Genomic DNA, 24,528 nt, shown 5'->3' with positions numbered 1-24,528 from the left:
ATTAATTCATGAAGTTTGTTTGGAAAGAAAATCAGCATTTGAAGCAAATAGCAATAGTACAATATTTCCAGCTTTTTCAATAAATTTGTTCTTAAATACAAAAGTAATTAAACAGGAAGATAATGATAGTAATAATTTATACATAAATAATAAACAGAAAGAAAGTAATAATAATAATTTACACAGAAAAAAATTTTTTGCAAGCATGCATTTTTTAAAGAATTTTCATAATAAAATGAAAAATAATGGATGGGATCAATCATCTACAGGATCATACACAGCATGCATAATCCTGAGCTTAACTTTTGCTTTACGAGTTTCATCAATATTTTTCAATTTATTCTGCAAACTCATTAAAAAATGCATGTCATCATCGTAGATTTCTTGCAAGATCAACATTATTTCGTTCGGATACAATGTGCTTCATATAAAAAAAAAAGAAAAAGAAAAAGTCACCTTCGACGTGACAGCGAAATTGTCTGCAGAAAGCCACTTCATTTTAGCTTCACTCTGATTGGTCAACGCTTATTCCAAACTCGGCGTAAAGTTGAAAACTTGGAACCTTATGCTGCTTAGCCCTAACCAGATTTTGTGACGTAGCACAGACTGGTTGCCTTGGCAATGGAGCTCAACTTTAACCATTTGTGCCCTTTATGCCCCCGTCTGAACGCAGCCTAAGAGTCCTTAAAAATCCTTAGGTTTTTGGAATCAATTTTTGGTCCTTAAAAGTCCTTAATTTGGCCCAAATCAGCAGAAGGTCCTTAATTTTAATCATCTGAAATTTCTGTGTTTTTACGACTGCCATTTTGGGTGTGTATTAGCATTTTGGAGGAATATTTTTTGGCGATTCACTGACATATATGGCTATCATTTGAATGGGTTCATGGGTTATAATTTGTTTCTATTTCTAATATAAATTATGGGATACTCGAGTTCCTTAGCAAGAAGTGAAACATAAGCATTTCGAAATTCATTTTTTCTAACAACTTTTAAACTTTAGCTCTTAAACAACTTTTCGCTTTTGGGGATGTGAATTCTTTTATTAAACGGCTCTAAATTTGGTGACTTATCAACATGTTGGTGATTTTAAGATCAATTTCTATAGAAAATTTTTAATTCCGAGATCTGGAAATTTTTTAATGATTTTTTTAAAACATTGTAACATTGATAAATTTCATTAAAATAATGGTAATATATTGAAAAAATAACATTAAAATAAAACATTTTTATTATTCGCTGTCATATTATAAAGTTTCATTTTGGCAACTTATTATGCAGTATTTTGAATCTGAAAATTAAACAAGGTATAGTGCTATAAAGCAAAATTTAGGAAACAGCTTTTAGCAAAAGCAAAATTAGCTATGTAATTAATTAAAAAGTCTTCTTATTAATTTTTTCATAGTAAGAGTTTTTCCCCATGTAATTGTTTCAAAATATTCAAAATTCTCAGAATATGAATCAATAGAATTAATTTTACACTTTTTCCCTTTTTTTTTTCCCAAACTATTTCTGGCTTTTTGCTGTTATAGAATTGGTAGGGATAATTTTTCTTTAGGAATTTAGACGTTGTAGCTTGGAAAGTTTAGAAGAATTTGAAGGCAAGATTTATAGACCCATGATTGTAGAGGATTTGAGAAATATGTGACAAAATTTTAAATGTTTCCATGGTATCAACACGTAATGGATGTATTTTACAAAAAGTTTGCAATGAATTTCTTACTTTTTGGAGAACGTCTGGAAGAATAATGAAAACATAATATTTGAATGTTTTACTTCTGATACTAGAAGTCTTTTTCTTAACATGTTTATCTTCCCTTTATTTTCTCTGCTTTTCACTAGACACAAGCATGAAAAATATCAAAAATGCGTCTGATCTTCTGATCTGAATGCATCCTCTCAACAACTATTTATTCTAAAAAGACATTGGATTAATCAGAATTTCTTGTATCAGAATAATTGAATATATCTAGACATGTGAGTTTGGCCTTTCCACACAATTATTTTTTAAATGTGTTTGTTATTGACATGCAATTATTTCTAAGTACAAATTTTAATATATTAGGTTTCTGTTATGAGTTACCTGCAGCCATTTTATTTAGTGTATTTATATGAAATTGTAACCATATCTGTTAGAAGTTGTGTCATCCATTTGTATACATCTGACTATTCCAGAATATGTTTCTTTTGCACTGAAGAATTAAATTTACTCTTTTGTATACCTTTATGTATTGTTTATAAGAGTTATAAGGTATTTTCTCCCTTCTTTCTTCTTGCCTTCGTGGTGCAATTGAAAGCATACTTGACACGTATTCAGGAGGTCTGGAGTTCGAGTTCCGGCGAGGGCTTTGCACATTTTCCCCCGCCTCCAGCATAAAAAAAAAAAAAAAAAAAACCCTAATAACTCTACATGCAGCCTAACTAAAAGTGGTGTTTCATTAGTCAATTATTCATATATGTGGCCACTTAAATAAAATAGTTTTTGAATAAGCTTTATGAATTTATCAGTAGGAGAAAAACTAAGACACTTTTTTTTTCAAAGCAAAATATTAGATAACCTATAATTAATTGCATAGTTTTACTAAATTTTTGTCTAGCTATGCAAACATATAAATTCACATATCATTTGTGTATATGATTGTCATATCATATTACAAAGTATGGAATAATCAGCACTTTTGTAAAACAGGATAAATGCAAAACCATCATCTTATTTTGACATAGTAGAAGGCCAGTATATATATATATATATATATATATACTGGCCTTATATATATATATATATATATATATATACAGTACACTCCCGATTATCTGCGAAATTGGGTGGCGTGACCGCCGCGGATAACAAAAATCGCGGATAATCCGAAAAAAGCTAAAAACGGGTATAGCAAAACAGAAAACTGTCATTCCAACTTTGAAAAATGTATATGTACAATAAAACGTAAGATAAACAGCAGGAAATGTTTAACTAACGCTTAATATTTTAGTATATCACTCAAAACTAACCTAAAATGCATTTTGTTAATGAAAACAGAAAAGTGCTTTGTACTTACGAGAGGCGTCAAGAATACACAGAAAAATTAAAACATATGTACTGTTTTAATACTGTAATGTATTATGTAATTACAAAAGCATAACTGTAAAACTACACCTTTTAGAAGAAATCAGTCATTTGTGTTTGCTTCTTGCTTTGGAACCATTTTCTCTTGATCCGAGATTGCATTTTTCATAGCATAAGTTTCTAGGCCAACTCTGTGCCGTCTTGTTCTTCTAAATAGCTCAGCAGTCCGTCGACTTGTTGCAAAGCCGCTTCTGCATCTGCACACCTTCACTTCGCTGTCCTTCATTCTCAGTCTCTTCCCTTGCTTTCTTCACAATTTTGTCTTCTGTCAAGCATTCGAAGCCAGGTTCATTGACGTCACACTCGAACCACTCGTTAATGTTTTCAGCATCGACGTTCTCACCACCCGGAACTGTTTTCACCATATCGGCAAGAGTTGCCGTGGGCATGTCTACATCTTCATTCTCTTCTTCACAACTCAAAGGGATTAGGTTGTTGTTGGCTTCAACATTAGCCATGAGTTTTCTCCATGATTTTATGAGGGTTGACAGTTTCCCTGAGTCCCATGCAGATGCAATATTGTAGATGCTGTCCAAAATTGTGTAGTGTTTCCAAAACTGTTTCAGATCATAACCTTCTTCAATTTTGGTCATTAGCAGCTTGGTTCGGTATGTTCTCTTCATTGTTGCAATGACTCCTTGGTCCATGGTTTGGATTAGCGCAGTAACGTTTGGGGAAGAAACTTTGCAAAAATTTGTCCATCAGAAGACTTTAGCACGCTTGTTGCTGGGTGAGAAGGTGCGTTGTTGATCAATATCACAGCTTCTTCAGGCAGGTTTTCGATTTAAGATGTTTACGCACTTAAAGAACAAAGATTGTTTCGAACCATCTTGAAAAATGTTTCGGTTCATCCATCCTTTTTTTTGGTTAAAGTAATCAACGGGCAACTTTTTTACCCTTGTGCCTTTGAAAGATCTCCTTTTTTTTTTTTTTTTTTTTTTTTTTTTTTTATTATTTGCTTTCTAATGACAACAAGTCTAAGCTTATGTCCACTGGTAGCGTTATTGCAAGACATGATATTGCAAGACTTTCCTTGCTGCTTTTATGACCGTCGCTTTACTTTCACTTTCAGATACTAAAGTGCGAGTGGGAAGACATTTTCACAAAAGTCCCGATTCGTCGGCATTGTAAATTTGTTCAAAAGATAGCTCTTCTTTTAAAACAAATTCTTCAAATTCATGGTGGAAATCGTAGGCTGCTTGTTGGTCATCACTAAGTTTCTCCCTATGAAGTCCAATTTCTCGAATTCCATGTCACTGCTTAAAACGAGTCAACTAGCCAGATGACGCATCAAAATTTCTTTTCAGGCCTAACAACTCAAAAAAGGTTTTTCCCTCCGTCGCAATGATAGGACTATTTACAGGAGTACCCTCTTTTCAAACTTGAGCTAACCACTCTGTCAATGCCGTGTCCTAGCTCATCAAAGGTCCTAGCTCATCTTCATAGTTTTTCACGTTTTCATCGAAGCACTGTCCGACATTGATGCAAAGTTCACCAGTTTGTCTTTTTGCTTTAGAATGTCACACACTGTTGTTTCCGCGAATCTGTAATCCAATTCCATCTGCTGCCTTGTCGCGCCGTTTGCCACTTTGGAAATTAATTCTAGTTTTTGCGTAATCGTCAACACAACCTTCTTTCATTTTCCTGACATTTTAAATCGGTAACGAAAAACACAAAACCAAAAAGCACAAGCACTGAACACAATAAAAGATAAGAAATTAACTCCGACCGGTTTGCAAACACTATCAGGCTTAAACTAAAAAAAAACTTTGTGCGGCAGGAGCGGATAATCAGCTTGGTGCAGTCAACAGACTGAAGACAACTCTCGGAATATAGAATAGCCATCCTGGGTTGCCACATAAATACTCTTTATAGGGAATCGTGGGTTGCCACATAAATACTCTTTATAGGGAATCGTGGGTTGCCACTTAATTCTTTTGCTGACATATTGCTTTGTCTCATATAATCTTCCGTAACTTTTTGTTAGGGTGTGTATGTCCCAGAAAGTATCTTAAATCATGCTTTTGAATTGTATTTGTATTTGAATATTTATAATGCATTATGTTTCTATCTTCAGGAATTAAACTTCGACGGGTTGAAGACATCAAGCAGAAAGAGGTTGAAAAGGCTGCTCCTCTTCATGATGTAGCTTCTATTCTTGCTCGTAGGGTAGCGATGGAGTTTTCTGACTCAGATTCTCCATCAGGTAGTGAATATGACAGTGACGGCTGGGAAGAGGATTCGGAGCATCCTAAAACGTAACAAATAAACAAACAATAACAAAAAAAAGTGTTTATAGTAAGTGTGTTTGATAAAATAATGTAGCTTCTTCCACAAAATAATTTAGTATGTTTTTCTCTCCCCTTTTTTTCACTTGCAGATTTTTGTTTTCTCATTTATTATTTCAATCATTTTTATTTTCTTTGATTTTAACAAAATTACTGCGTATGTATTTGCTTCGCTGTATTTCTTGAAATGTTTTTCTTTTAAGAATTTTATCAGTCAATCAGTATATACATAAGCATGTATATACATATGAATGAATTTAACTTCATAATAATTAATCCATGTATATTTGAGCATGAAAAGAGCCCCCCTTTTTTTTGGCTGCTTTGTTTGCTTTTAAGTAATTCATTTGAAAAAAACTTAATTACCTCATTAGAAATAATTTTCAAATTCAAAGGATGAGAATATATAGAATTCAAGGTCATAACTTGTAAGACTCTTCTTACAGGTTTTGTACAGTCCTTAAGAATCCCTAAATTTGGCCAAAATTGGCAGAAGGTCCTTAATTTTAATCATCTGAAATTTCTATCTGTTTTTACTACTGCCATTTTGAGTGTGAATTAGCATTCTAGAGGAATATGTGTGGTGATTCACTGACAAATATGGTTATTTTTTTTAATGGGTTTCGTGGGTTATAATTTCCTATTTCTAATATAGATGGTAGGATACTCGAGTAAAACATAAGCATTTCGAAATTATTTCATTTTTTCTAATGAAGAGCTGTTAAACAAATTTTCACTTTAGGGGATGTGAGTTCTTTTATGAAATGGTTCTAAATTTGCGACTTATCAACATTTTAGCGATGTTAAGTTCAGTTTCTATACAAAATTTTTAATTTCAAGATCTGGGAATTTTTCAATAATTTTTTTAAAAAAAACACTGTACCATTGATGAATTTCTTAAAAACAATAGAAATATATTGAAATTATAGTTAAAAAATAACATAATCCCCCCCTGTCACATTATTAAGTTCCATTTTGACCACTTATACAATATTTTGAATATGAAAAATAAACCAGGTGTAATGCTATAAAACACAATTTATGAAACAGTTCTTAGCAAAAACAAAATAGCTATGTAATTAATTAAAAATGTCTTTTTAATTTTTTCATGGTATGAAGTTTTTGCATGTAATTGTCTCTGAATATTCAGATATCTCAGAATTTGCATGAGTTTTCTCTGTAAAATTAATTCTACACTTTTTCCCTCTGATTTTTTACCCCAAAAAATATTTCTGGCTTTTTGTTGTTATGGAATTGGTAGTGGTAATTTTTTCTTTAGGATTTTAGACATGCACCTTGGAAAGTTTAGAAGAATTTGAAGGCAAGATTTATAGATCCATGATTCTAGAAGATTTGAGAAATATGTGACAAAATTTAAAATGTCTCCATGGTATCAACACGTAATGGATGTATTTTAGAGGAAGTTTGTGATGAATTTCTTACTTTTTGGAGAACGTCTGGAAGAATAATGAAAACATAATATTTGAATGTTTTACTTGTGATACTAGCAGTCTTTTTCTTAACATGTTTATCTTCCCTTTATTTTCTCTACTTTTCACTAGACACAATCATGGAAAATATCAAAAAGGCTTCTAATCATATAACATGGACAGGCGTTATAGTAAGGAACTTTTTTTATTAATAAAGAAATTGAAAATTGACAGTTTAAATGATTCATCTAATATGTCTTAATGCATCATACATAGACATGGCGCTGGGCATTTTCTCATCTGATGCAATCTCTGTGGATCCTAAATTCTGCTGCCTAGTGCCCTTTTAAATTCTGCTTCCAATAAACTGCTCTAAATTCTTAAATTTTTGCTGTTTCTAGATTTTGTTGCTCGGTGTGTCACTAAATTCTAAAACTTCTGCCATACCAGCTTTGTAACCAGCCCTTATCATATATATTTCATATTTCTTCTGAATGTTCAGAAGAAATAAAATTAGCAGCTTTTTCTATACATTCTAAAGGCATTAATTTTTTTTAGAATAACAGAAATCTTTAATTAAATCATAAAATCAAAGGGAAACGTGTTGAAGAAAGAAACTGCATACATACAGAGAAAGAAAATTATTCTTTAAAGATATGTTTGTACATGAAAATTATGCAGTTGTTTATAATTTTAGCCTTTACTATAATATCCCATTTCTATTTTCTCATCAGAATGCAAATCACTTAGATGGTTTTTAAACTGGGGTTTTTGGAGTGTAAGATAGGGTGTGTTGTGGCATCCACTTCCTTGCTGCATTAGTCAGCTCTGATAATTTGTAAATTGTTCGTTCTTGCATTATCGCTGCCGACATTTTATTTTGTTATGATCATAGAGCCAGTTTAAATTAAAATTAAATTATATAGTCTTTGACCATTAGTCCACATTTTTTAGTTTGAATTTGACTTTTTGTGTAATTACATCACCACAAGCTGTAATTGATTTTGTTAGCATAAGGATATGACTTTATGTTCTAAGTCCTTTTTAAATAAGAGGCTTATTTAAACCCTTGTCTGACTTCGTAGTTGCTTTCAGATTATTGCATTTAACTTTTACCAGATCAAGTAAACCCTCATTGGTACATTGTAGAGATGTTGACAAGCTAGGAGATAAAGCACACAGAAAGTAGTGAGAACAATGGTTTGTGCATTGAGACAAATTTCCAATTGTTGGAAAAGATGCTTAAAGAGAAGGAAATTAATATAAATTAGCCAAAATGTCTGGGAAGACTTTAAATAAAAAAGACTCGTAAATGTTTTGTTGAGTGTTGTTGCTACAAAACATAAACATTTTGTAGCTTTAAATGTGTAATTATCCCAATATTGTTTAAGAATCAATGTCATAAATTACATGTATTTTAGACTGTGAAATCTTATTAGATTGTGATTTTAATAAGGCTTTTTTAACAAATATTGTTCAAAAATAAATAAATTTAATAGTGGCCATGTAAATCCATAATGACTAAGGTTATCTCACTACCTAATTTAATTATTTATAACTAACTGCTTATCCTTAAAAATTATGTCTGCATATTAAAGCGAATTATTCCCTTTCATTAATGCTTACTATGGCCACTAGGCAAAGCACAAAAATATAAAAATTAATGTAAAACTTATTCTTTGTATCTAGTGAGACTTAAAATAATACAAACAACTTATCACCTCTGGTGCTTTAGTGGCTTATTGGAACTTTTAAGTTTATTACCTGGGTTACAACTCCTGAAACTGTACATGAAGCTACGACGCTAACTGCATCAGGTAAAGCCCAACTAACTGTCAAAACTTGTCAAGTGTACCTATATCAGATCTTTCAACTTTGCTCTGATCAGCAGGTCTCTCTCTTTAGGCAAGTAGCAGTGGTGACAACAGCCAGTCTTTTGTTATTAATCATGCTGATTATGATTTTACTTCTCATTTTAACAAATGCCGCTTGAAATAAAAATCTACCTGCTATTTACTAAACCTCTAGACTGGGTAAGTATGTGACGAAATAAGACATTAGAAAAAATAATAATAATAACGTAAAGCTTACTGTTAGTAAAACATAAATAAAATGTCACTTATCCTTCTTCCAATTAAGTCCAATTGTTATAAGTATTTAATGCTACTTGATAAATTTCATAAAAATTATTTTATTCTTAAACTTACTACTAATTATATTAATTAAGTTAAGTTTAATAATAATGCATCCTACTTACAGCTCTATTTGTTTTTAGGATGGTATTACAAAAGTTAAGTTCAGGCATAGATAATATTTTTAATTGAATTTATTCAGTTCTCATTTGCTCATAGGTCCTTCATGTTTTTCATTAATAGACCTTAAAAGTACTTATTTTCCATGTGTAGAACTGTGTACGAACTCTATTCTTATTTAACTACTTAGTCTCTTCTGAGACTGTCAAGCAGCTTCTTGCCCTATCTATGAAATAACTGTAGACACAGAAGAAGGTTTAACTAAATCTTTTTATTTAAAATTTTAAACATAACAAGTGCATAGCTTTTAATTTAATCACCACTCATTGCAAGATTTCAGATAACATAAAATGAAAATTTGAATTGAATGGTATTAATGCGTTAATAAAAATGAAAAAAGTGGTCTTTTTTTCTCCCAACTTTTTTTTTAATTTTAACTCATCTCCTTTTAAACTCTTTCATTATTTTAATTCGAAACTGTAGCGAATGTATTTTGTTATATTCGTTCTGAAATTTTTTTTGAATGTAATCTGGTTGTAACGAAAGTTTTCCACCAAAAAATGTTAAGAAAATAAAGTTCAGGGAAAAAAAAAAAAAAAAAACATGAAAGCAAAACTTTAAGTGCGAGTAGTAATTACCACACAAATGTATGATTTTCTGCCAAAGTTTTGGTAATTTTCAAAGCCTTCGGCCCAGAAACGTGTTGGCCACGAGTCCAAAAACAGATCAACCTCATTACGGATATCCATTGCAGAGTGGAAAATAGCACCAGCAAGATATAGCTGCACGTGTAAAAAAGATAAAAGTTCAAAGGAGTGATGTTGAGGCTTATGTGGTGGGTGTGGCAAAAGATCCCATTCGAGTCCATGCAGAGTCCAGCTGATGAATGTAGACACATGTTGTCTTGCATTATCTTGATGAAACATTACCTTTTTGCACTGGAACTACACACCAGTGTCATGCAATTTATGATGTAAATTCGCTTCAGATTAAGAAATACTTTCTTTAAATAATTTATTACAAGTTCTTATTCTTTTTTTTTTTTTTTTTTCCCTAACTTTTTTCATTTCTTAGCAGCTAATGGTATTATGTAATAAATTAATGTTTAAATCAGTCTACCCCTTTCCCTCTTTTTTTGCACTGGGGAGGAATAGTGTTAAGACTGCATTAAACAACTTTGTAAACCGTTAAGTGATTAACCTCATTAAAGCGTTTGAAAAAAAAAAAGAAGTTTTTAGTAAGTAAAAGAATGTTTCTGAAGTTATTAAGCAGAATTTATAATTTCAAATTTTATTTAATGTGTTTATTTTTACAAAGACAAATTTTTCTTCCTCTGCATTTTAAGGTATTATTTGCTTAGAATATTTTAGAAAATACAGCATGAAATAATTATTTTTATTTATTTATTTATTTATTTATTTTGGCTAAAGAAATTATTGCTTAGCTTTGCAATTAATTGAAATTTTATTAATAAACTAACATATCACAGTGCTGTTTTAATATTTTTCTTTAGTAGATTTCAATAACTAAATAGGGTAAATACATTACATAAATCAATAATCACCATCTCATATAATGGGAAAATGATTGCCTCCACTAGATAAAAAATCTGATATGACAACAAAACTTCCGTGTATGGCCTTTAAGTTATACAGATTTTTTGCTGCACATCATTTAAATTTATTTCTCTGAATTTTCATAAGAGGTATGCTTCTAATTCAATCAATTCAGTTCTGACTTTGTGCAAGGTAAAAATATATAAAAATTCAAAACATCTTTAAAAATTGTAAAATGCAGAAAGATCTAAAACATCAAATACAGTTTTAAATATTTCTTTTAACAATTAAAATTACAGTTTCTGTGGCAAAGTAAGCAATTCAACCTAGTGGGCAGGAGGACAAAATTTTTGATGCACAAAATTGAAAGTTAAATTTGGTTCCACTGGACAAAAAGACACTGAAACTGGTGCACTAGCTGACTTAATTCACTAATTTGCTAATAATTTCAAATGTAAACAAATGGTATCCTCGTTAGACCTAGTACCACTTTTAAATTTTTGTTGATTCTACAATTATAGCATGCAGATTAATTACAGGCATAAAAACCTTAACTCAATCACTTTGAAAGCAAAAAAAAAAAAAAAATGCACAATTTAACAACATATAAGAATAAAAAATCTTCACTCTCCGAGCCAGGTAACAGAGTGGGAATATAAATATGTATGTACATGGTGATTGCAGCAAAAAAGGGAGGTGCACAACTAGATGTTATAGCAGTCTCTTATACAAAATTTCAACATTCTAAGTTTCTACTCATTTTTTGAATTATGCAAGATACATACATACGTACACACATACAGATATCATGAAAAAATCTCTTCTAAATCCATTTTACAAGCCTTTTTCCAGAAAAGAGTTCTTTATTCTGTCTGTATATACAGATGTCATGCAAAAGCATCATTCAGATGGATATGAGAGTGGTCAGAACGGATGTTTTCATTGAAATATGATACCCAAAATTTTTCGCAATTACAATACTTCCTTTACTTTTTATAAGGAAAGCAAAATTGCCTGGGAACTATAAGTGGTCATCTTAGAGAAGGTTTACTGTATGTGTATGTAGAAGTAGATATGAGGAGTTCAGTGGTATGTTAACTGACAGTTGTCACTGTTATATTTGATTTTTGGTTCTTAATTTCAGGGTCATCTGATTGCTTATTCCAGTTGCACTCACTGATCAAAATAATGCAATGCCAAGACTACTTAATGAGTATTGCACCATCACATTCTCTCTCCTGTATGCTGTGATGTTTTTAAAATGTACGACATCTGTTAGAACAAAGTTTTTTTTCCCCTTCCCAACTCTTTCGGTTGGGAGCTATATTCAGTCAATTACTAGATTAAATTATCGTTATAAAGTTTTGAAGATCTGTTGTGTTATGAAATATATATCTATATATCAAAGTTACCACTTGTAATTATGTTAAATGAAAGTTATCGTAGAAGAAATGTTGAGCTTTTTAGACATTATTGTACATTGTAAGATCTTTCATGATGTTTTCAAAAACGAATTGTATTTGTATCATCAAGCTTTAATTTTATCTGTATGATTTATAATTTTGTTAAATTAGACCTTGAAATTTGGATGCAGTTTATAGTTTATTTATTTAATTTCCTTTATTTAAAAAGATTTTGATTAACCAGTTGCTTTATTTTTTTCCCTGGTTATAATTAGAAAAGTCTTTAGTAGTGTGTAATGTATTTCTGTAGATCAGATAAAAAAAAAAAAAGGAAATGTGAAGCTTTTTGTTTTTATTCTTCAACTAGTATAATACTATATACCTACTGTATGTTACTTTTTAATCCTGTTAAGGTCTAATAAACTGTTTGATGGCAGAAGGTAATGAATAGAAAGTTGAGTTAAATACCATTATTATTTATACTCTTATTTGGTAATATCTTAATTTTTTTAATAGCTCAAGGTAATCACCTCATATTAGGCTGCCAATCTATTGCTTAAAATGTTTGTAATAAGTGATAGTGAAGTGTGAATATTTATGTAATCCATTCCTTTGTTATCTCTTGTAAAGCGTTATCAAAAGTAATCATTGAGGAATAGAATTGTATTGGTGCCATGAAAAGTAACTGAAGATTATTTAAATATTCATATAAAAAATTTTAGAATTTAAAGTTTTGAGGAATTTGTTTAAATCTTAGTATTTACTGTATCATACAGGTTTGGCATCAATTATTTGTGGTATGCAACTCCTTGATTTTCTTCTTTAATAGTAGGGAAAATTTTTTTAACTCATAATCAGGTTTTAGCTGTGAAATACAATATGTAGTGAATATTGATTGATTTTTTTTAATACTCTTCTTATTATGAGGCATCATATATAGATCACAGAAGAACTTCGATTGCTATTTAGGTAATTGTATATATTTTCAGCAGTTACTTGAAGATAAAAGTTTTAAGTGAATATGTTTCTCTTCAAAGCTCTTTTTCCCCAGCTACATAGTTTATAGTAATTGGATACTAATGTTTTAACTTTTCTTTTCTCATTTAATTTGGTTCACTTCCATAGAAATTTTTATAAGCTCTGATCAAAAATTAAAAATCTCTGTACTTACCTAAATTATGAAGAAAATAATTAAGTAATCTTTGAAGGCCATGTGGAAGATGTTTTTCTTGTCCCATTTTCAGCCTTTTGCAAAAAGATTGTTATAAGTTAATTCTGCTGAAACTGAATTAAAAATCTCTGTTTTTGGGTGGAAACTGTCAAATCTGTGGTTTCTTTAATGTTATAAAGGTCATTTATTAATTTGTCCCCTTTTGATAGCATCTCCCCCCTTTTGTGATTATTTTGTCCTAGCAGTTTTCAAGTCTCATTTTTTCTAACAGATCTCAGAGCTTACCTATTACTTTTTTTTAAGTGTTTGATCTACTTATTTATTACAAATAAAAAATCTTTTCTCCTTCTTTTTTTGTTTATATTTTAATTCTTCAAGTTATGAGGAACTGGATTATGTGCTTGGTATTGTACAGATTTTACTTTAACAGTTTTAAATATTATTTCATCTTTTATAATGAATGCATTCTTTTTTTCCATCTTCATTCTTTTTCCTCAAAAAATTATTTATTTATAAATGTGATACTGTTTTTTTTTTTTTTTTTTTTTTTTTTTTTTTTTTTCCTTCTGTATTTGTTTATTTTTGTAATATATGATAAGTTGATAAGTTATGACTTATCATGTGTGTTGCTATTGAACTGTTTGAAAATGTTTTAAAGACCAAAATTCCTTTTCCAATGTCAGTTTTTATTATTATTATTATTATTATTATTTTAAATTTAAAATTCAATTGATGTAGAAGAACACAACAGTGAAATATGAAATCATGTAATATAGAAAATCAAATGTTAATGTCAGCTGTTTAAAGTTGTTGCATTGTTATATTGTGGACATAACTGCAACTCCTTTTTGTCTAAACTGTGATAATGTTGAATTTTAGAAATCTGCTATTTGTTCATGAAAATATTGAGAGTTCTGAATATGAGATTTTAATCATTCACGAATAAATCGAAGCTCTATTACATGTTGCATTTTAAAGATTTATTCTCAAAAAAGAAAAATAATAAAAACATTCATCCAGTGCAAGTATATATATGTAGTCTTCTCTTAGTCTATTCTAGAATCTAAAAAATGCCAAATACAATAGGATTGTTCTTATTTTTGCATTTTAAATATTGTATTACATGTAAGAAATTATTATACATTTTCATTTACTTGTAAATCTGCATTTGTAAAAAATATAACATTTATATTGTAAAGGAAACATGCAGCTTCATTGCCAGTTATATAGTGTCTCTTTATATGTTTGCTCCTAAACTTCTGCAAATAAATGTTATGCATTTTATGTTTTCTTATATTAATAAGCATATTATGTTTTAATATATTTATTTTATCATAAAACGTGTTTGAAAATCAAATTTCCTAACAATATTTCAGCTGTTCTTTGCATTGTACAATATATTTGTGAATCATATTTTGTTTTATAGGATTTGAGGTTTTATATTTGCTATTCTTTAATAAAAAAAATTCAGATGTATTTCAATGTTATTCAATGTATAAAATGTATTAATTAAATATTAGCAAACTGTATTTAGTTTCTGTACCTATATTTGTTCTGTTCAATATTTAAAATTTTCAGTAAATGAAGCTTTTTCCTTTTTATGGCTTAAATTAATATGTGTTTAAAATTTAAAATACTTTTTTTTTGTGTATGCTGTTTGCTTTAGTTTTTGTCACTTACGCATCTGCATTTAAACTTTGATACAGAATACATTTTTAATGGAATCTTAACTTAGATGTAATCAGAGTTACTTTGCAGAATATACGTATACATACATACATATACAGTCAAAAGTCGTTAATCCGGACTCGTCGGGACTTCGGCGATTCCGGATTATCGATTTTTCCGGATTATAGATTATCAGTTTAAATCTCGTAAGATGGCATGCAGAAATTCTAAAATTAAAAATATGAAACCGTAATTTATGAAATAAAGAACAATTATGATCTAAAGGGTATCAAAATTTGCAAAAAGAAAAATCTTAATATTTATTTGTTTACTTTATTAAACATTTCTTTCAATGTAAGTTGTTTAAGTTTTGCTTCGTTTCATGTGATAATACTTTCTCTTTAATTCTATTAAACAGACATAATTTCTTGTTCAGTTACAAAGTTCCGCCGTTCAAGTCCTATAATTGCTGTGTCAAGAACACCGACTAATTTGTCAATCGAAATTTTTTTGTTTTCAATAACCTCTGTCACTTTTCTTCGCTATCGGAAGCGAATTATAATGACGAAGAACTTGTTTTAAATCATATCAAAGACGGAGCATATCGAGATGAAATACTACATTTGGTGAGGAATTATAAGCCAAATAAAATAAAAACATCTGCGCTGAAGATAAGGATAGTGCTGACAAATCAACTTCCAATTCATTAGGCGCCCGCCGCCGAGCAGCGTGAAATTGATAAACAGATTTCGGATTTCAAAACATACTTTCGCTTTAGATCCTTTACATATTAACAAATATATATCGGAAATTCTATTTGATATAATCGAAAGTTTATGCTTACTTTTATAAAATTGCTCTTACAGTCTGCAAAAAATAATAAGCCGGATGCAATTCGAAAATTAAGGAACAACGCAATCATCAACATTAACTGAAATAGATAATTAGATAATTTTAGCTTATACGTCCATTATACATAAAATGCGCACGCGAAAACGTATTCTGCACTTGCGCACACTCATATGCGCAGTCGTAAAAGGTCTTACGCGCACGCGTGAACGTGTGTCAACGTGGCGCATGCGCAGAAAGTTTTTAGTTTTGATGTCCGTATTATAGATCATTCCGAATTATGGGTGTCCGAATTAACGACTTTTGACTGTATACATATATATATACATACATATATAGCTAAAAACCTTTAAACTGGGAAAATATAATTTCATAGCATTTAATTTTGCATGACTTCTTGAGTTAATTTCACCATTATATTGAGGTCGGCTTTAATCTTTATGACTTAAATGTATTTAAAACTTTGAAATTTCAGAATTAGCAGCTTAGAATTTGGTTGCATGCTTTTGTCAGTGAATTAGTTAGTAACCTGAAACATAGCTGTTAAAATTCTCAAATAGTTTCAATGCCTTTGTTTTAATATGAAATTTATTTGTTTATAAAAATGTATTTAATATGCTTTTATGTATAAAAATGTTTTCATTTTAAAGTTTATCTTATGAGTGTTATTGGTATACTTTAAATATGCTATTTCATTTGCAAAAGGATTTCATATGAGTTTTGTGTCATATGATCTGCAAATTTATCATTTTAGAAGTGAATTATTTTGAATTTGTGATATATTCATAAATTTTTATTTCTACTTAAGTATTTTTCCATATTATTTGAAAATGAAAGTATGGGTATTATTCCACTTAAAATAATTATAATTGTTTAACAGGTGATCTTGTATTTATATAATATTTGATGCTATTGATTTTCATTTTAATTATTTTATTTCTTATGGGAAATGTTACTTTAAAATATATGAGCATTATTCATTGAATCTTTAATGAATACATTTTTATACTTTTAAAAATTAATAGAAATATTAAGTATTTTTACTTTTTGAAATGATCTGATAGTGGCAATAGTTTGTGTTTTAAATGTTGAGGTCTCATTTTAGTGTGTAGGATGTAAGACTCTTTCTATGAATCCCATATACCTTTGGAATACGTTTAGAAATGAACAGAAATATTAAGTATTTTTACTTTTTCAAATGATCTGTTATTGATAATTGTTTGTGTTATGTTGAGGTCTCATTTTAGTGGTAGGATGTAAGACTGTTTCTATGGATCTCGTATACCTTCGGAATCAAATTTAATTAAATATTATTCTGCCAGTTACTGCAAGTTTCCTGTTAGTTAACTGCTGAGTATGCAAAAATATTAATTACTATTTTATTCTCAAATTAATAATAATTAATTTTATTCTGTCATAATAATTAATTTAATTCTGTCAGTCTAATTTCTGTCAAATTATTTATAAACTAAAGCTAACTACTTAACATTCTGTCAGTCTAATAATAATTAATTTTATTCTGTCAGTCTGTTTGTGTGAAGTTAATAATGCTCAAATATGATTTCTTGGGATGTAAGAAAATTTATTTCATTATTCAGAATGGACATACCTTACAATATGTCTTTTCTCTGTATGATTGAATAGGATCAGAACAGCAAGAATAAAATGAAAAAAAGAGGAGGGAAAAACAGGTGTGTTTAAGAACTGCAGCATGATTATTGTAAATTTAAAATTATTTTATTCATATTTAGCTTTAAATTGCAATTCTAGCATGTCAAGTATAAAATATTATTTCTGAGTTTTTTCAATTGACTTCAGTTAAAGTGGGATTTAGAAATGCTATCATGAGTTTTAATTATTTCAGATAACTTTAAACTAACAGGGGGGAAAGATGAGAGAAAGAAAAAAAACTTTTTTGAAAATGAGGGTAGTTTGTTTGCTTAGTTCCAAAATCTGTCACTGTAGATTTATTCAGCCATTTCTAAGGCTGAGCAATACTTTTCCTTGGATAACTAATTAAACAATAAGTTTATGAATATTAGTGCATTGCATATTGGTTTGCAGAACAATATTCTTCATGTTATCAGACTTCTTTTCTTCCCTAAATTTTGATCAAATTATGTATTTCTATATGTACTTTTTACATTTTTTATGATCTTTTTATTAATAGAAAATCAAAGTACTGAAAGTATGGAAATTTTAATATAGGGTGAGTTATTAACAGTATTTATTATTACAGGGTACTATATGGCAAGCAAAAGAAGTCATGGTTTTATAAAACGTGTTTCATGTTTTAAAATTTGAAAATTTTTTGAATAAAATAGTTGAACAAAATTTATTAAAGGAAATTGGATTAGCAATTTATTGTTGACATCATTTGAATTTCATCTTTGAAAGGGTTATTAACTGAGATAACAAGTGATTTAAGATTAAAATTAATCTTTCAGAAGTCATAGCATATACATTTTGGCTTTCTAGGACACTTCGCCTCCTCTATTTAGATGGTTTAATGTATCTAGTTTTGAATCTCTATGAAAACAATACTCAAAATGTTTTTGCATAACTATAAAAAAAATGACATTGCAAAAAATGTGTGTGAAAATATATTTCATTTGAAAAAAAAATTGTAAAACAAAATTGTTTCTTGAAAAGCAAACAAAATATTTTAACTTACGTTAAATAAAGATTAATGGTAACTTTTATGTAAAGCAGTGGTTCTTAACTGTGTGTCCCTTTGCAAATCTGTCACCATTGCTCGAAGATCATTCCCCCTCCTTTCCAAAACTTAATAAATACATATGTATAGATCTATTTAAATTTAGATTATTTTCTAACATGTTTTATAAATTAAATGACAAAGTAGAAAAAGGAAATGTTGGTAAATACCTAAACTTGAATAAAAGTAAAAATAGAAAATAAAAAAAAAAATTATTTATAAACTAAAGCTAACTACTTAACAGCTTAGGCTTAACTACATCCCCCTAAAATTATGAAATTCCTACCCCCCCATGGTTAATAACTCCTGATATCAATAGTATTTGTTTAAATGTATTTAAATGTGAATCTACTTGCACTTGCATTTTCTGATAAGTTGTATAAAAAGGAAATTCCAAAAGTTACAGGTTTGAATTGAGGTGTCAATAAATTAGTTAATAGCCTGAAATATAGCTGTTAAAATTCTCAAATAGTTTGAATGACTTAGAAATATATAAATCTCAATAGCTCTTAGTGTGAATGGTGAATCCTTATAAAAACTGTCATATTGTTCATAAGGGATTAATATGCTGCCATTAGTCCTGGAACGAATGATAAATTTCTTTGATACATAGTACAGAAAAACCAAATAATAATGAGAAATATTCAGATCTGATTTTAAATTTGTGATTATTTTTTGTGAAACCATTTCTAATGCATTTTAGCAATTTATTATTTTGATAACATTAGAACTGTTATTTATTTGTAACATATTAAATTAGTGAACTAGGTGTTATTTTTTATTTTATTTCTAAGCTATTAGCATTCATTTGTTTACATTAATCTTTTATGTGTATTATTTGTAGACACCCTGAAATGAGACATCATTTCATTTCTTTTGAATTTGCTTCAAAATATACCCGTATAATATTAAAGTGCATTATCATAATTAAACAGATATCCTATTTTGTTTACATTAAAAATAAACATGCATGCTTAATACACTTAGTTAATTTGTCTAGTAGTGTATTTAGATCATTCAGTTGTTTTGTAGAACTCAGGTGAGACTGTTTTATATGAAGCACTTCTCTCCTCTTATTTATGAACTGCTTTAGAAACAAAAGGCACTGTATGTTTTTTAGCCTGAAACACATATATATGAAGCCATCTTATATTTAGGTCAGTATTGTATTTTTGGATCTTTTCAAACTTAACATATGGGCTAAAACTATTTTATCTTTATTGCATTATTGCAGACTTTTCTTGGCTATATTTCTCAACTTTTTCATCTTACTGCATGCATTATAGCAATAAATTAAAAAAAAAAAAAAATAAAGATAAAAGCATATGATTAATAAATTTTTCTTTAGTAAGAAAGTAATATCAATAAATTAAAAAAAAAAGATAAATATATATGACTAATAAACTTTTCTTTAGTAAGAAAGTATCTCAAGAAAGTATCTCATTTTTTACATAATTATGCATGTATGCATAATCAGTAAGTAATAAGAAGTTCCTTTATGCTTTGTGATGGCAAAATCACAGAAACAGCTGTTTCTGCATACTAATGTCAGATTGTGCAAATTTATTATTTTGTATGTGAAGCTTGCTCATCATGTCAAGCATCAAATGGTGAATAATAATATTGTGTATCCCTTTAGATTTTTGTAGGCTGACATGCATTACTTCCACAGCTGTTGCAACTGAATGCAGCCTACCTCATATCCAGTTTTCAAAGTTGAGTTGTTACGGTATATATGAGTGAACTAGTATCTGGTTATGTTCACTTACAGTGTCTTTGTCCAGTGCAGTATTATCATAGCAGCTCAACTTGGAAGCACTTAGTTTGGACTTGTTGTTAAGTAATTCTCAAGTACAACAATGAACTGTATGTACAATCTTGTACTTGAGACATGCATAAAATGTAAATGCAATTTTGTGTTGCCACTTGCTATCATTTTATGTACCCATGCAGAAATTTTGAGGCTTTTTCTGTCAGTCAGATTTTGCAAACACTGAAACGACCCAAACTTTTCCAGTAACTCTCAATATAAGAAATTTTAGTTTTTTTATTATAATTTTTAAACTTCAGTTTACATGCATTTGAATTTTCACTTAGCAGTATAGGATTTTTTTTTAGCATTTTTTGCTCAAAGTATTTTTTTAATAAAAGTTTTTTCCCACTCCTTTGAATTTTAAGTGTACAGTTTTTGAAGCAAAATTATTAAGTGCAATCTGCATTAGGAGAGATGACTTGTAGAAGGTAAAATTGATCAGTTTGACAGAGCAGTCCCATTCAACCACAAGAAATCGTATACAAGATGGACTAACTGATAGTATTAACTAATCATGGCCATTTAATTGCTATGGGCTTTTAATTTCATGTTTTTTTTTTTTTTTTTTTTTTTTTTTTTTTTTTTTTTTTGTTTAAAAATATGACAGTGGTACAAAATGTACCTAAATTTGTATTTTTAGACCTATACATGCAAGTAATATTTCTTCATGTCCAAATTAATTGAAGGTAAAATCTTCAATACGCACAAACCAGTATTTTACCAAAGATGCATACAGCTGTGATTAATCATAAGTAATTTATTCCTCAGTCATAGTGTGCTTTTGTCACATCCTTCTCAAAAAAGGGTGCGAGGGCAAGTTGTAAAGATGGGTGTTTGGCATTTGCATAGATCCCAGACAAATAATATATAGCAGAATGTTAAAATTAGACAAAATTTTACCTTAGGTTACTTTTGATATCCGGAAAAAGCTGTGTACATTTTTGAGAGATGATTTGATAGAGGTTCTTGGATATGTTTAATCTTTTTTTAGCATCAACCTATAGTTGAATTTGGCTAATTTTATATTGTCAAATTTCTCTTGCTTTTAGTGCTGTTCCTTAAGTCATTGTGTGTTATCATCATTAAATTTTGTATTGTCTACCCTAGAAATGATTATTGGTTGTTGCATTGATTTCATTTTCCTAAATAAATTATTTTTGATGTATTGTTTTAGCATTAAATGAACTCGTGAATAATGATCTTAATGCTAAAGCATAGTAAGTATAAAAGGAATTTATACCAAAACTCTTTTCTTAAGATATACGTGTCAGTAAACACTTATTAAACTGTAAGGAAACTATGACCAAATAGCCGATACTTTTGACAGCAAATAATAGTATTTGATAAATTGTGAATAATTTGCTATTTATTTTTAATGGTTAAATTTAATTTTGCTGCAGTAAAAAGGTTACAGTATAGGAATAATTTTTTTGTGTGTGTCTTGCATTTGCTGTCTTGTATAATAATTTTATAAGATGGGTCCCCCCTTTTTTTTTTCTTTTACAATGCACATTTTTACTTACAATTTTTTTCCCCATTTTTATTTGTATTACGTGATTAATTTTAGTTTATGGCAGCTGAAAAGAATATTGTTATATATACATATGAGCTTTTTGAGCTGTTGAAAAATTCAACATTCTTAAAATTTTTAAGTGTCTTTTATTTTACAATACTTATTAAAGTTGTTGAAAATGTTTAAATGTATAAGTTTAAAAATTTGTTTCTTGTGTCTGATTGTCTGTGGAAAAATATACAGTCATAAAAATACGAAACCTTGCGTTTAAAATGTAATATTCCAGAGTAATTATATTCTTATGCTAGAAAATGGTGCAAAGAAACATACCATTTTTAAATAAATTTTATAAAATTTCTGTAAATTGACGCACATGGTATGAATATGGCATAAAAATCTATCATAGGAAAATTCTAGTTGTCCAGCTACAGCCTCTAAAAGCTTTGTTCTTGCTTTAACAAAATATGAAACACTAAAACTTGAAAGATTGTACAGTTTAAAACTGGAGTGGTGTGTTCAAATTTCACAGAAAGAAATGTGACAGGTATTTTAGTATCGAAAAGTGGAAAATAATTTCATAGCTTCTTAATTTTCAGAATGATTATATTATAGCAAAGCATTCAATTTTTTTAAGAGAGACAAACACTGTGATAAGAATTTTATTTAAAATGTAATATTTTCTTCCTCCCTCCCATACACTCTGTTCACTATATTTACTATTTAAAATTAACATGAATCCATTCTTCCCCAAGAAAAAAAAAAATTGTTTTTCTGTTTTTCTCTCACTATAAAACTGATGCAGTTTTTTTTATATTGCATTTACAAATTCATTAATTATTATCTTTTTGACAAAATAATAATTATAACAATGTGATAAAATTGATGATTTTTATTTCTAATCCTAATTTTATAAATCTGATATAAGTTTGTGTTTTTAAACATTCAGAAATGTATGTATTCTTTTAAATTTATTTTAAATATGACGCACATTTTTAAAAATAATATTTTTGCTGTTTATGGAAAACTGTGCATTTATACATAAAAAATTACAAAGCTTTAAAATGTATTTTAGTTACTGAGATAATAAATCAGAGATGGGCTATTATTATAGAACAACATTTTCTTTCTGTAACCTGCTTTTAGTAACTGTTATGCATAATTTCATTCATTTAATTAATTTTCTATGTAGAATAGATGTAGATATGATTTTTTAATTTTTTTATGTGTGTGTATTTTGATATTTTTTTCCTCTTGGAGTTTTTTGCACTATGTAATAATAACTGGATATTTAAAAAATTTATCAAAATGTAAACAAATTGCTTTTCATAAATTTGCATGCAGAATATTTTGTTTCAGTGATTTTAGATTTTACTGTTTAATAGTACTTACTGTATAGTAAATTGAAAAATTGAGTATAAAATTATTTAATCAAAAAATTAATCTACTATATTATTTTATAAAATAAATTAGAGAGCAAAAATAATTTACTAGTTTGATATTACTTACATGAGGAAAATTTTTTTGTTCTCAATTTTTTTCATTCAATCATTCATCGCAGTTCATGCAAAATTTTTAAAATGCAAAAAGAGCATGTTTTCTTTAAACTATGTACAGTGTTAACTGTAGAGTGCCAAGGTGTACATAAAATTCTGGAAGTTTGATTACTGATTGCACTGTATGTCAGTATAGCCTTTGCCAATCAATAGTATATTGATGTGTATCAAAATCAAATTTTTTACATGGAGTCTGTATAAATGTGTATTATATTCTTTCCATTGTGTTAGGTGCACATGGCAGCTTTGTCAAATGTAGGCTGCTACACAGTTGTGATAGTGTTTTTGTTTAATCTCCAGTCATTGTGCCTTTTGTGTAGAAATAAATAAAATCCATTAATTTACCTTGTTTGCTTGTATTAAAATTTTTCCTTTGCTTTTTAGTTTAAAATCTTTCATGAAGTTGATGAATGTATCTTAAAATTTTGCCATTATAAAACAAGAATCAGAAGCTGAAATGAAAATTTTTGATTAAATATGTGCGTGTTTGTAAATTTAGATGTTTATTATTTGTCTCAGCTGCAGAGTTTCATACACATTGCAAAAAAATGGCATATTTAACAAGTGTCACACTTGAAAGAAATCTTTATTTCAATTACAGTGGATCCTTTTTATGTCGCCATCTGTGCTACCGTTGAGTCAATGATCGCAATAGGAAGAATTGTCCTAAATATTTTTAATCTAGTGCTCGATTTTCTTAAAATATTAAGAAAAAGTACTAGATATTTTCAGTTTTTGTAACTATATCTTCAATATAAAATTTTGATAACTTTAGAAGAGAATAGTTAATTTATAAATTTAAGCTGTTTATAGTTAAGATACAATAACATGCCAAACAAGTATTAATTTAGAAGTCAAACAACAAAAATCAGCATTAAATTTTGAAATTTTCACAGGACTAGTTTCGATGGTATTACCGAACCACCATCCTCAGCTGCAAAAGCACATATGAATAAGATATAGTGATTAGATAAGAAAGGACAGGAGTCGAGCTACTGGTGCCATCTGTTGATGAAACCAGAACTAAAACATAATTTCTTTAAAGGCTGAAGACAAAGATGGATTGGAATTAGGGTCGTTAACTAGAACAGAAAAATTTTTTTGAATGTGAAATGCCTCTAGAAAATCCACTTCACCAACGTAAGATGTTTTTTGAATAATTTTGGCTGCAGAAAAATTGAAAGTGTGATGTTCG

General features: G+C 28.9%; 1 protein-coding gene across 3 annotated transcripts in view; it reads left to right on the top strand.

Annotated features, from left to right (window-relative positions):
* LOC118180833 (uncharacterized) overlaps positions 1-23,678 on the top strand; it is a 76,271-nt gene extending 52,593 nt beyond the window's left edge. For all 3 annotated transcript variants that reach the window (XM_085819494.1, XM_085819493.1, XM_035349892.2), the window contains 2 exons: positions 5,199-5,419; positions 11,792-23,678. In XM_085819494.1, the coding sequence (XP_085675620.1) occupies positions 5,199-5,383 (185 nt within the window). In that variant the 3' untranslated portion in view covers positions 5,384-5,419; positions 11,792-23,678. The remainder of the gene's footprint in view (positions 1-5,198; positions 5,420-11,791) is intronic.
* Positions 23,679-24,528: the final 850 nt, after the last annotated feature.

Source organism: Stegodyphus dumicola, chromosome 6 (assembly GCF_044657685.1).
Source record: "Stegodyphus dumicola isolate Sdum_Otavi_A_Nest chromosome 6, ASM4465768v1".
In the NCBI taxonomy this organism is placed as follows: Eukaryota; Metazoa; Arthropoda; class Arachnida; order Araneae; family Eresidae; genus Stegodyphus; species Stegodyphus dumicola.
Note: the sequence above shows the minus strand (reverse complement) of the source record. Positions and strands in the feature narration are given on the sequence as shown.